Genomic DNA, 13446 nt, shown 5'->3' with positions numbered 1-13446 from the left:
GCAAGAGTTGAAAGCTTGCTGGGGTAAGGTAACAAAAGGGTAGTAGTTAGTGTAGGCCGCGCTGTCTCCTTGCCAGCTGCAGGTTGCTCCACCCAAGCTGCGGAGAGGCCGGCGGTTTATATAAATGCCTGAGGCACGAACATTCTAAGCCTTTTCCCATGGGGCAGAATTATCTGCATTTGTTAAATTATCGCTCTGTAGTCACCATCATAGGTTCTTGTTCTATTTACTTATTCAGTTTCGAGCACGTTTGGGTTATCTCTCTTTTTCTTCATCGACTCGCTCCGCAAAATCATTCCCAGACATGTCGAGGCTTATCCAATCTCCCTTTAAACTCCATCCTACAAAACGACCCCAACATTATCCCACGATCGACCCGCCTCTTCCCACAGCCGAATAGCCTCCAGCGCAGCCTTGGTCATGGCTTCGTTCTTGCTGACAGCTCCGTCAACGCGTGCAACGCACCTATCACCAACAGTGACGCTGCAGAGGAACTCGACACCTTCCACCTCTGCCAGTTCCCCAGGGACTTCGCCCACCATAGGTGTGGCGGCCCGTTTGGCCTTGTTGACCTTGTAGTCGACTTTGTTGTTCTGTGCCACCCTGCCCAGCTCCTCTTTGGGGTGCAAGATCTTGACCTTGTCCCTGAGTGCCCGGTCCAGGTACCGTAGTATCCCTGCACGCTCGATGAGCTTCTCGCATTCCTCCAGAGACCCCGAGTCGACCCAGACAGCACCTATGACCGCCTCAAGCACGTCCGAGTGGACCTTGCTTATGCGCAGTCGCGCCAGCAGATCCCACGGATACCGCTTCCCGTGCTCCAGCGCATCCCTGATGCCCGGCGCCATCTCGACGTGCCGCTCTTCTGCCATCCGCTGGTCGCGGACCCAATCCCCCGACGCGTTGTGTCGTAGGAAGCCGAAGAGCGGCAGGCCTGGGGTTTCGACCGTTTCGAGTTTGTCGGCTGCCCCTTGGCTGGTTTTGACAACTACTGATCTTTGACTCGCTGCTGTCCGCCACTCCATGGCCAGGAAGCCCAAGAATTCGCCATTGACAACTGCGGTGCGTAGTAAATGCATGTTATAGTGCTCAATGGGGGCAGGGTCCTTGACTGAAAACAGCCGTGATACCACAACAAAATCAAGCACGCTGTCTCCCAAGAACTCTAGTCGCTCAAGGGTGCTGCCCGCTGAACCGGGAATGTTGTATGACGCATGTGTGACGGCTTCAACGAGTAGCGACTTCTTGTTAAAGCTGTAGCCCAGTAGTTCCTCCAACGGCTCCAGAGTTGATGGCAGGGGAACATCGTTGAGCGCTGCTTGGTACAGAACCACACGACTTTCGTCAAGACTTCTCCAACGCTCGTTAGGGATCATCAAAGAAATGCAGCGGAGCGCCTTGCCCATACCGCCATCGACATAAGCCGCTCCGATAAGAGATTCTATTACGTCAGCGAGAGTCTTGGTCGACATTTTCCTCTTGTCGTTTGGTGGCTCAGGAGTCGTCAGCATATTTCTCCATTGCTTCAGACTGTGCTGTTGTGTTATGATGAACCGATCTAGGCCCAAGGCCATGGCCGCTTTGCATAGCCGGGAGTTTGAGACAAGCCTGTCCTTCAGTAGGCTGAGATAGCCTTCGGGAAAGCGCAAATCTGCAAGTCCAATGCAATGTGTTAGTCTATCGAGCAAGTAAAATTGCATCCAAGGGGTAAATCTCTTGGGGACACTGACTGTTCGTCGCGCATGTCACTGCCGCTGCAAGCTTCAATACGGCATCACCCAAAAACTCGAATCGTTCATAGTTGGTCAGCTCTCCCACGCTGGACGCAGTAATCGCTGTCACAACAAGGTCAATATCTTGAAAATCCAGAGAACCCAGTACCGTCTGCTGAAGCAGTCCTTGTGCGACAAAATAAGGCTTCATGGTCTGAGTGATCGATGGAACAAGCATAGCAAGCTGGACCAAAGTCGCCGGGACAGTATCGAATGTACACAAGTGCTCGGGTATTATGTAGTCAAACCTCTCCTGGCTTGCGGCCTGCTGTTCCTTGGGCAGTTCCATGGGCACCTGCGAGTTCTTGACGAAGCCGTAGTTCTTGGGTAACTTCTTCACAGCCACCCAAGGAGCGTCCGCTGGTGGTTCTTCTTGGTCTGGTTTTGCCTTCCAGCATCCTCGCACATGGTTTAGTGGTGGTTTTACTGGGACCCACGACTTGTATATGTATGGATCCCGTCCAGAGCTTCTGAGAATGTAATCACTGCCGTGAGCCTCTCCCACCTCTCGTGAGAACGGCTGACCACCTATCATCTGAAGCTTCAAGGTCCTGTTGGGCCAAATAAATCGAAATGCTTTACTTTGCTCAGTAACAGAGAAACGATGGCCGAAAGCCATGTCTAGGAGAATCTGGGTTTGGTCCAAGGCCTGCTGGATTTCGAGCGCAGGATCTGTGATACTGGGTCCTGAGGCGGTCGGGTATGGATCAAAGCTGACAGTCCACGGGTGCTCCGAGTGCTGAATCCAGTATAACTTTAGAAATGATATTGGCGGGAAAGGTACAGGAAGCAGCGCGTCAAGCTCTCCCATCAACATGCCGTCTTGGTCGGTAAGTTGCAGGCGTCGACGTTGGACGGCTGGGCTGGAAGATCCAGGCCCCCATGCCTCGGCAATGGACGGCCAGGGATTCCACTGTTCCTGTACCTCAACAAGATTAGGTCTCCCATCCACCCCTCTATCATCAAAATCAGACTCCCGGATAGGAAGAAGATGTTCGTTTATCAGTCCGGCTTCGTAAAGCATCTTGTAAGCTTGCAAGGCAGCGTCTTTCTTTGCATTACGCTCTGAGATCCAGTCCCGGGAGCTGCGGGCCTCTCTCAAATCCGGTGGCAGGGCGGCAGGCAAAAGCACAGTCACACCTAGGACCGGAGTGGGCTTACCGCCAACGAACACCGTAGTCTTTGTTGAGACCAAGTACTCTGGCGATGCGTCGACATACTGCTGGGAGCCGGTGACAACACGGCAAAAATGTTCCAGGTGGCCCTTGGCCTCGTCGACTGTGACTTTTGCTGTTGTCGTCTTTGAACGCAGCGGAGGCACGTCCATTTCGTCATCCTCCTCCACCTGAGCGAGATGGTCCAGTTCCCGCATATCGTCTTCATATCGCTGTTTCATCGCTGCCTCCAATTCTCCCCAATCTTTAACCGACCCCTGCGAATCCTCCTCGACCAGCAGATAAAGCTTGGACTCTCGCATCCGAGCACGACCTCTTCGCTGTATAAATGACTTCAGATTTGCAGGCATATCAAAACATATGACAAGGCTGCAAGCGGGCACGTCGATACCCTCTTCTAAAACGCTGGTCGCCACGAGAAGGTTGATGGCCCCGGAACGAAACTTCTCTAGGGATAGCAAATCGTCTCCCTGCTGCAGGACTTCGTGTATGTTCTTTTTCCTGGATACGTATCTGGATGTCCCAACCATGCAGCCGACATTATACCGTGCGTTTATGTCCGGAATAGTTGCCAACAGCTGGGATAGGATCCCTGCGGTGGCTCGCTCTTTGACAAATATTATTCCAACCGGCGAACCCTCACACCCGCGCAGAATCCGAAGGAGGACCTGAAGTTTATTGGAAGTCATTTCAGGTGCTGGTGCTGGTGTGGTCACCGGTAGCGCGTTGATCTCTTGAATCGCCCGATGGAGATATATTCGTTCGTCGCCAAGCCAGCCTCCCAGCCAATTGATTTGAGCATTCAAGTTAGAAACTTTCTGAACAACATTGTAGATATAGCTGTCGACAGCCCACTGCCCTAGTTCACGGAACAGGGATGAGCTCCTTCGTTGCAGAGCCCTCATTTGATTTTGGGTGTATGTGTCGAGCTTGTTCAAGACCCTATCCAACTCCCTCAGGCTTCTCGGGGTTCTTTGCGCCATAAGATGAAGGACGTATGGGTCCTCGGCTATGTCGAGATTGGCGAATGCTAGATAGAGATTTTTCATATTCCGGGTATATAGAGCTGGCGACTTCAAATCGCGCTCCTTGTAAGTGGCTACCGTCATTGTTGGCTGGTGGACGTTGGCGAAAAGCTCCTCCCTCTGCAGGGTGGGACCACGGCAGACCGAGTCCAGTGAACTCTCCAGATCTTCCATCGACGATAGGTCCGATCTCATGACTGGGCTTGCGGTAAGTCCCAGGATGTGAGGAACATAATCTCCTGCGGACTTGCGCGGCAGGTAGAACTCTGTCATTATCAGACGCCCAGGGAATCTGCCGGTGCAGTTGTGGGCTGGAGAAATGGTAAGCAGAGAACATGTAGGATGCCAAGGTAAGTATGCAGGTAGATTTGTAGATAGAGAGGCAGGCAAAGATGTGGGAGGACTCGATAAACCATTCCAGGGTTCGTTTCAACTAACCTTCGTCCAGAACCAGGAGTGAAATGGAATCCATATTGACAAAAGCATGGCTCAAAGCATCGAACAATATCCTGTAAGTACAGACCACCACTCGCACATTGTCCAAGACAGCATGCCAAGTCTGGACGTCTGACCAGGAATCGACATTATCATCACCCGTTATAACGATTGAATTGGCAACTTTGATTTGTGAGCGGATAACCTCATACTGCTGCGCGCAAAGGGCAACAGTTGGAGCGAGGAACCAAACACGCTGGAGTCGAAAGTCAGTGTAAGTCAGCAGAACTGCATGATAGACCGGCTCTGGTTACCTTTTCTGGTATCGTACGTTCGAGTTCTGCTCGAATTCGAAGCACAGCAACTTGAGTTTTCCCAGTGCCAGTACCCATAGAGACAATGATGTTCTGCTGCATGCTAGCTTGAAACATCTCTAGTTGGTAAGCCCGTGCAATGATGGATTGTGCTCCGTCTCCTGAAGATGGAGGCTCTTCAGAGCGTACATCGTCAGTTATAGAGTAATTAGAGGCGTCGCTGCTAGATTTGTAGCCATAGTCGGCCGAACAGTTGAGGCTGTTCCTATCGATGACATTTCCGCCCTCCCCCGTGTCGCTAGACGAGGAATATTCGTCCTGAGACGACATTCGAGTGACTTAGGAACGGAAGGTAGGCAGTGGACTGTGTATTGAACTAATGAATCTCAAGAGCGGGGAATCTCCAGATCTGAGTTCAAGAAATTATTACAGTTCCCTGCACCGTTTGGTAAGCAGAAATAAGCTAAATGTGGTGGTTTGAATAAAAGATAGAAAGAGAGAGAGGAAAAAAAAAGTTGCCGAAAAGGTTAGGAAACCTGCAAACTGTTGCAGTATATCTAGTAAGGAACGCTGAAGATTTGAGGGTCGCACACTCTCCAGAGCAGCGAATGGGAACTACGTGAGAAATGCAAGAGGCCCGCCATTGCACCAGTTGTCGCCACGGTAGGCCACCTGCTGGCTTATATGCACTTAAAAATAGACTGACGAATGCAAGCTAAGTAAATTGATCCAAGTAGCTAGGTATGCATATCCAAACTGATGTCAAGTGGGTTTGAAAGGTGGTGAATGGGTACATAGGCGTTTTGGCGTGTAGGTAGGATGGTGGGCTGGTGAGGGAGGCCAGGAAGCTTGGACAGGTAAATGAAATTTACGTCCAATTGCCCAGGAATTTCCTCTACCCTGCCCTGCACTAATCGCATCTGCCAGGCAAGCCAACAGCCATAGTAACCACTTCTTCGGCCGGGTCTTCCCGATGACATACAGCTTTCAAAAGAATGAACTTGTACGCGACAGGCTTTAATGCCTGGAACCAGCTGTGCTTCCATTCTTTAGAGGACCAACAGCAACAACAGCCTGGTGACTTGTACAAGCTCACCCATGCGTTGAGTGACAAGAAAATAGAAGCAGTCGAGCCATACCTGACTTATACATACGGTAAGTGGTCACGCCTACGACATTCAAGTGGCTCATAGTACATAAGCTGTGACTGACTGAATTTGGTTACAAGTCGAGACCTGCAGCGGGGTCAAGACTGCCGGCGCTGTGCCTCAAGAGCATGTAACTTTTAGGGAGCAGTTTGGGAGGTTTGCCCTGGCGGCAAACAATTCTGTCATAGGTAAAGTCTGCAGGTAACAGCGATGAGACACTTATGTCACGTAGGGCGAACGCTTACCTAGCAAGACACCCAGCGCTTGTTGACACAACTCACCTGAGCCAATACAATTCGATATACTCAGCGCTCTCAGGAACATCTCCCACGAGGACGCACGAGTTCGTCGGGTATATCGATAAGTTCGTAGCATACGACGTAGGCTTCGCAGTTTTGACTAACGCCGGTGAGGTCTGGACTTGGGGCGACGAGAGATATCCTGGATGCTTAGGTCGCGTAGTATCTGCTGAAAGGTATGCCTACATGTTGTAGATACAGGCCATCTTAACGATGTCCATCTGTCCGGTCTTGCTGACTTTTCTGCTGTTTCCAAGTCCCGCATCGCTTCCAGGACGAGTGACCGACTTGGAAGAGCTCCCCACTGGCAAAATCATAAAGATAGCCGCGGGTGGCTACACATTGGCAGCGATAACTGGCGGACATGATCTGTATTGCTGGGGTGGCCACCCAGGTCGGAAGCAAATTATAGAAGGTGTCTCGCCTTCCCTGGGCCCGGTACCGGTCGTTGTGCAGGACGACAGTGATGTAGTGGATGTCGCGGTGGGAGATTCGCACGCAATAGTGCTGACCAATAAAGGGGAGGTTTTTGTCACGGGGGAAAACGCCAACGGCCAGCTTGGCGTAGTAGACTCTCCTGCCCAATCTAATGGCGCATGGATCAAGGTCAACCTAAACCTGGAAAACGAAGCTCCAGTAGGGGTTGCCGCGAGCCCCAGAGCGTCCTTCATCACGACAAAATTGAGTTGAAGAAGACATGCCACCCATTCATGAAAAAAGTCATTCACATGCCCCAAACCCACTTCTGTGCTGGTAACCTTCTATGCTGTGTCTACTGTACAAAAGGGTTGGTAAGGTCGTTGGTCAGGTATCAAAATACTGCCGCTCCGTCGCATTACAAGTTCGTCAAGTAGTCCTCGATCTCCTGGGGACTTAGTTTTCTGAAGCGTGGCCCTTGAGCACCCTCAACACCCTCCACGCCCAGTAGGTGGTCTGCAGGCGGGCCAACAATGCCTATAAATTCACCAAATTAGCGAACTGACGTCTCTGTGCGAAGAAGCAAATGTCAGGTACTCGGTTGCTTACCAATTTCGATCGAGTCGCCGTTCATCTCGCCCTCAATGGTCTCCTTCAGGGTGAGTAGCGCAATATGCACAGCATCCTCCAGCTCCAAACCCTCGGTGTACCTCTTCTCCAAGAATGTCTTGGCCGAGGCGGCGCTCTTTCCAATAGCAGTCGCCTTCCACGGGAAGTAGCTGCCAGAGGGGTCGACCTGGTACAACATGGGGCCACCTTTGAGGATGCCGCCAGTCTTGCCCGAGATCTTCTTCTTCTCGCCATCCTCGTCCTCAATCATCCTATCGCCGGCGCTCTCATCATCCTCAGGCAGGATACCCTCGTCCCAGCCGGCGATCAGCAGACTAACACCGTAGGGGCGAACACCACCGGACTGTGTAGCCTCCTGGACGACGCGCGCAACGTCTTGAACCAATATCCTCGTCGGCGGGTATTCGTTGTAGATGCGCTTGTAGCCAGAGTGCGAGACCTTGCGGGCCTTGTCCACCAGGACCCTGTAGTCAGGACCCATACCGGCGTAAACCATACCAATGTTCGGGGTGACGAGGCTGATCTTGGACAAGGACGATGGGTCGGTGAGGGGTGAGGACGACTTCTTCTCGGTTGCGAGCACAATGCCGTTGGTCGCTATCATTGTTTTGGTTCGAAGTCAGAAGCCATCATTGTATGAGATGCTCACCATAGAGAGAGCACAAGGTATAGAACCCACCCTTGATTCCCAGCGCCGTGACACCCTGGTTGACCGCATTCAGGGCATACTCTATGATACATGGTCAGTTGGAGGTCATCTACCGAAAGTTTAGGGGTACATATGGCGCGCACCAATTTGAACAAGCTTTCCACTGTAATTGCAACATCAGTACTCGTGAGATCAATCACAGAAGCGTCGGCCCTATGGCATGGCAAGGAAGCTAGCTAACCTGGGGGAGAAGGTCGTCAAGGAAAACGAATAGCGGTCCGCCATGGCTGCGATTCCTGCCTTGATTTACGGCGTTCGATTGATGAGACTGAGACTGACGAATTTGGAAGATCCTTTGCTCTCTAGTGACCGGTTGTTTGAAAAGGGCCCCGTCTATTGAAAGTGGCTATGAAGGTAAACGGCTTCCCAGGTTGGCAGTAAGAGCTTGTTCGTCCAGCTCACAAAGGCAAGCTTTCATCGATTTAGGCACCGCAGCGCGTCAGCTCCCGCCGCTCTAGGCGGAGCTGGCCTGGTGGACGGGGCCCCCGCCTTCCACGGACACGGACCACTTTAGGTGAGGTGGCTTTGGGTGGCTCAAGCTGAAGCTCTACACAGTATGTAAGTTGATACACCAAGAAATTGCACTGGGGGAATCTGCATGATTTCTTTCAAAATTCTTCCCCAGTTGAAAGTTCTTTTCGCAATGACTGTCTCTACCTTTCTAAGTAGGTTGCGATGAAGTTCTAGATTTGTGTTTACTACATCAAAACCACAGAGTAACTAGTCTCCGGTACACGCGGCCTCGCAGGATGTGGCCAGCTGTATTCGGTAACTTTCCAATGGGTTCCGCAATGTGAACACTTGGCTTTGTCCACATTCCATCATATTTCTTCAGGACCCCAAGCTTACGCAGCTTGTGTATCTAATGCACCACCTTACCACCCCCCATGGATTCCCAACGCCAGTTTGATCCCCAGCAAGACTGGTCTTGGGGCGAAGCGCCTGCTTCTAACACATCGGCCGCGGAGCCTGTTGATCAGCCTGGCGGAAATGGCACTCGCCACCGTCCATCTCAAACAGCCCCCAAGCCCGCGAACGTGGGAGCATCCCAGCCGACACACGAGTCGCCCGAAACGGGATCTCGCCCAGGCACCCAACAACAGCAACGACGGGAGCGTTACTACAGACCGCGAACATGCCGAATTTGCTTCGATACCGTCAACCCTACGTTCGAGATGGATACCAGTGCAACGGCATCGGTATTTGGCGCCCGTCCCCGCGTCAAATACGTCTCGGATGACCCGGAACTCGGACGTCTGATTAGTCCGTGCAAGTGCAAAGGATCTCAACGTTACGTTCACGAGGGTTGTCTGCAAGCATGGCGCCAGGCCGCGCCGCTGAACGATCGAAATTTCTGGAGCTGCCCCACGTGCAAGTTTCAATACCGCATGGACCGGCTGCAGTGGTCGGCATGGCTATCGAGTCGCCTCGCGCGCGCGATACTCACCTTACTGGTCGCCTTCATCACAGTTTTCATAATGGGCTTTGTAGCCGACCCCATCATCAACCTCTGGGTTGACCCCTGGGGGACTTTCATGGATGCGGTAGGGGAAGTGGTAGATGATTTTGATGACTTTCGCAGAGGCCCTGCAGACCAGGAGAGCTACACTTGGTCGTTGCACTTTATCAAAGGTGTCATGTCGCTTGGGCTTCTAGGGGCTGTCAAGACGGTGCTTGCGATGAGCCCTTGGCAATGGTGGCACTTTCGCAATGGCGGCATGCTTGGTAATGCAGGAAACCGGCGAGGTCGCGATCGGTTGGAAAGTGTCAACCTTGCCCTGGTTATGGTCGGGCTTTTTACATTCCTAGTGGTAAGTTCTCCCTTCTGAATTAGGTTGGATATTTATCTGACCCATTTACAGGCGACATGGAAGGTTATCAGCATGTTGAGCTCCAGAGTCCTCGAAAAGGTTAGTGAGAGGGTGGCCGATATTCATGGAGATGAAGACGACGATGATGATGATTATCAAGACGATGCGGGCCACGATAATTGACATGTGACTCCATCATCGCCTCGAGGAGTTAGATACGCTATGAGAAATAAGTCATTGCCCTATCATCCCGCATGCATATGAACTATGGATCCGGCCTCGTTCCTCGACATGAACCTACCTGCACACTCTTAAGTTGCCTCAACCTGCTCCCCATGTTGTGTCAACTAGTCTGCGTGCAAAGATTGAATCTTGTCATGGCCCCTGAGGGCTGAAGCGTCTTGCTTCGGTGCTCGTTGTGGGACAGGACAAATCTGTCGACGCCCTTCAAAGCCATAGTTTCTTTGGAGACTATGCGCACCTCTTTTGCTACTCTTCAGGAACTATCTCTGATCCGCTTGTGGAAGATGTGGTCATGCTGGGATTGTCGATACAGTTCACGTTTAAATACGAGTAAACATTTATGTGGCATCATGGCTCAAAACAGGTGATGCAATGTTAGGCTGGACTAGCGAACTTTTAGGATACTTTGAATCGATACTAATGCCTCACGAGTACGCTCAAGGTGCGCTTGACGGACAGTGGCAGGTGTCAGGGGACAGGGGGACCCACATCCGATCCGGTCGCCAGCAGTTATTGGCTCTACCAGGATTGGCTTTAGATTTGGAAAGGGGTAATGAAGCTCAAAGGGTCCAATGGACAATCAGATGTAACAGTGCTTCCTTTGGCATTTGATAAGATCCCCTGATAATACATGACGAAAAGGAAAATAAATACAGAAACACGATGTCCGGGGGAAAAGACCTCGAACCCAACCAACTGTATTGCCCGGAAAACTGTCAAATTCTGATTCGGCGTTCTATTCGTTAGGCCATCTGGCCGCAAGGGTACCTAGTAGCTCGATATTTGCCCCATTTCTGACGCCAATTTCGATTGTGTCGCAAGCTCTATAGGAAGGCTCCAGATTGCACTTTCCTGCCAGCGCATGTATTTTTTTTTTTTTTTTCCCCTTCGCAGTCCACTTCTTTCACCCTCAGCTCACGCACGGGGCGACAAAATTACGACGCCGAGTCGACTCTGCCCAGAAAGCACGTAGGCGGTTCAAGTCCGCGTTATACCAAATAGCAGCTAGACGTCCCAGATTTATCACCTCGCCTGGTGGTTGCGCCAACCTTCGATCAACCACGAACGCGCAAGGGCGCCCGCTGCGACAACGAAAGCGAACGCCTGTTTCGCAAATCAGCCTCGACTCCGACTACGCGTCTGTAATAACTGACGGGCTCGGCCCTGGCCGCCCGACCTTGAGCGATCATCTTGGATCGAGACGGCCGCAGCGCCCCGGGAATAGAAAGCGTCGGTCACAATGCATCTGCCATATCCATCCCGCAAAGATTCAAATGCCGCGCGGTATAAGCCGGCCAGGCCGCCATCAGCCTCCTCAGGCTATATACCGCCCATCCTTCGGCGAATCAGGTTAAGAGGAGGACTGATAATCGCGGTCATTACCTTTGCATGCTTCTACCTCTTCACCTCGATATCTCGCGGCAGCACAGCGAGTAGGAGCATCAAGCGTAGTGGCACACAGCACCCGATAACTACGCATGCTCCTACGGGCAACCCTCCAGCAGTACTCGTCACGGTCATGGACTCTGGCCTCCACAGCAATTCCTACCTGCAGACTCTAAAGGAGAACCGGTTAATGTACGCCAGAAAGCACGGTACGTCTGAGAACTTTTGTCTGCTGTCTTTACAAATGACATGCCAGCATGTTTTCGTCCAAAAAAAAAAAAAAAAGATACAAGTCTTGCCACATGGATCACCAGCTGACCGGTATGGGTGGCCAATATAGGTTACGAGACGTGGTTTCCCGACATCTTTGAGTACGACCTCAAGGGCGCACCCACATCGTGGTCCAAAGTGGTGGCTATGCGGCACGCCCTCACCAAGTTCCCGGATGCAACCTACTTCTGGTTCTTGGACCATGACACAGTTATCATCAACATGGAGCCGACGGTGGAGGAGTCGTTAATGGATGCAAAGGCCATAGGAGATGTGATGATCAAGGATCATCCGGTAGTGCCACCCGACAGCATTATCAAGACGTTCACGCACCTGAAGGGCGAGGATGTCGATCTTGTCCTGACCCAGGACAAAGCAGGTCTTTCCGTGGGTAGCTTCATTGTGCGCAACGGAGAGTGGGCTAAGTTCTTCCTCGAGACATGGTTTGATCCCATTTACCGAAGCTACAACTTCCAAAAGGCTGAGGAGCATGCTTTGGTAAGATCTGTGACACCATCAGCGATTAACGGAGCAAACATTTGGAGGGACCAATACACTAACCCGCCGTTACATTTTGGTATAGGAACATATCGTTCAATGGCATCCTACCATCTTGTCAAAGCTTGCAATCGTACCGCAAAGGTACATCAACTCGTACGACACGGGAGAGTCTGGGGAAGCCTACCAGGCTGGTGATATGGTCGTCAGATTTCCCGCCTGCCCCAAGGTCGGTTACCCAGCATGCGAGGCCGAGGCAGCGAAATACGAAAAGCAGTGGCGTGGCACTAAGTCATGACACGGCGCCTGAGGGGCCGAGGACGGCAGATATGCAGATATTCAGTACACTTCATCACCGTCCTTGGATACTGCAGCCCACATTATTATCTTTTTAACTCTTCAAAACTTTATCATCCATTTGGTTTTCTATCATCTCCTGCTTTTTCATGCCTCATCACTTATATGGCCCTCATCGGCGAGTGCTGAACGGCAACACAACAAATACATCGCCACGTATACTATGCTGGTGGTATACTATGCAACGAGCGGATCTACAGTGGCGTCAAATGGGTTATAATGGGGTTTTGTTGGGATTTCCCCCTCATGTCTTCTGTTTTCTTTTTTTGCATGGTTTGACGAGGTTTGGGCGGATTTCACCACGATATATCCTGATGAGTGTGGAAATAGAATGCGACCCGACAATTTCCTGGGATAGAGCCAAATATTTACATTTGCCAGGCTTGCTGCATTTTAGAAGTTTAAGTTGGGACGACCCGATGCAAAAAATTTTGTCAGTTATCTAACTGATTTACATGATTGCCCATTCATTTGCACTTCCTAGGTGCTCCTCAACTCTGAGCTCAGGTCCAACTCCGAAAGCATATCATCTATCCTGATCAATCGGGAAGTTCTAGCCTTGTTACCCTAGGTTTGTCTCCGACTGCTACGGACTTCGAATGCCCCCGATTATAAACGCACCAAATCGTCAACATCTCAACGGCAAGATGGCCGAGCGGTCTAAGGCGCCAGACTCAAGTTTATCCGAACATCTGAGTTCGTGAACTTCCACATCCTCACATGTGGAGCATTCTGGTCTCGAAAGAGGCGTGGGTTCAAATCCCACTCTTGTCATGATTTTTTTTTTTTTGCGTCTACGTATCAACCAACAGTAACATTAGTCATATGTATCCAATGAAATAAGTCTTTGTTGACGTTTCATATACAGTCTGATGCGGTAAATAAAGGGTAAAACTAGGGTGTGCACCAATAGTAGCAGGACGGTGATGTTTTCAAGGGTGAGAAATATTGTCTTGT

At 51.2% G+C, this 13446-nt stretch overlaps 5 protein-coding genes across 5 annotated transcripts; 3 read left to right on the top strand and 2 right to left on the bottom strand.

Annotated features, from left to right (window-relative positions):
• Positions 1–341: 341 nt before the first annotated feature.
• Positions 342–5051, bottom strand: PpBr36_01803 (uncharacterized protein; the record flags this gene model as incomplete). Its single annotated transcript, XM_029888987.1, has 4 exons — positions 342–1651; positions 1731–4283; positions 4411–4663; positions 4722–5051. 4 exons carry the CDS (start codon positions 5049–5051, stop codon positions 342–344), a joined length of 4446 nt encoding a protein of 1481 aa, XP_029751819.1.
• A 665-nt stretch (positions 5052–5716) lies between these two features.
• PpBr36_01802 (uncharacterized protein) lies at positions 5717–6858 on the top strand (the record flags this gene model as incomplete). The annotated part of the gene is made up of 4 exons (XM_029888986.1): positions 5717–5876; positions 5950–6057; positions 6131–6344; positions 6426–6858. The coding sequence occupies 4 exons, from the start codon at positions 5717–5719 to the stop codon at positions 6856–6858; spliced, it is 915 nt and encodes a 304-aa protein (XP_029751609.1).
• A 145-nt stretch (positions 6859–7003) lies between these two features.
• On the bottom strand, positions 7004–8149 carry PpBr36_01801 (uncharacterized protein; the record flags this gene model as incomplete). Its single annotated transcript, XM_029888985.1, has 5 exons — positions 7004–7122; positions 7195–7812; positions 7895–7945; positions 8008–8027; positions 8106–8149. The coding sequence occupies 5 exons, from the start codon at positions 8147–8149 to the stop codon at positions 7004–7006; spliced, it is 852 nt and encodes a 283-aa protein (XP_029751817.1).
• Positions 8150–8811: 662 nt separating this feature from the next.
• On the top strand, positions 8812–9918 carry PpBr36_01800 (uncharacterized protein; the record flags this gene model as incomplete). Its single annotated transcript, XM_029888984.1, has 2 exons — positions 8812–9735; positions 9787–9918. 2 exons carry the CDS (start codon positions 8812–8814, stop codon positions 9916–9918), a joined length of 1056 nt encoding a protein of 351 aa, XP_029751607.1.
• A 1300-nt stretch (positions 9919–11218) lies between these two features.
• On the top strand, positions 11219–12430 carry PpBr36_01799 (uncharacterized protein; the record flags this gene model as incomplete). Its single annotated transcript, XM_029888983.1, has 3 exons — positions 11219–11573; positions 11705–12132; positions 12218–12430. The coding sequence occupies 3 exons, from the start codon at positions 11219–11221 to the stop codon at positions 12428–12430; spliced, it is 996 nt and encodes a 331-aa protein (XP_029751713.1).
• Positions 12431–13446: the final 1016 nt, after the last annotated feature.

This window comes from Pyricularia pennisetigena, chromosome 2 (assembly GCF_004337985.1).
Source record: "Pyricularia pennisetigena strain Br36 chromosome 2, whole genome shotgun sequence".
NCBI lineage: Eukaryota > Fungi > Ascomycota > Sordariomycetes > Magnaporthales > Pyriculariaceae > Pyricularia > Pyricularia pennisetigena.
The sequence above is the reverse complement of the archived record's forward strand: the minus strand, read 5'-3'. Positions and strand labels throughout refer to the sequence as shown.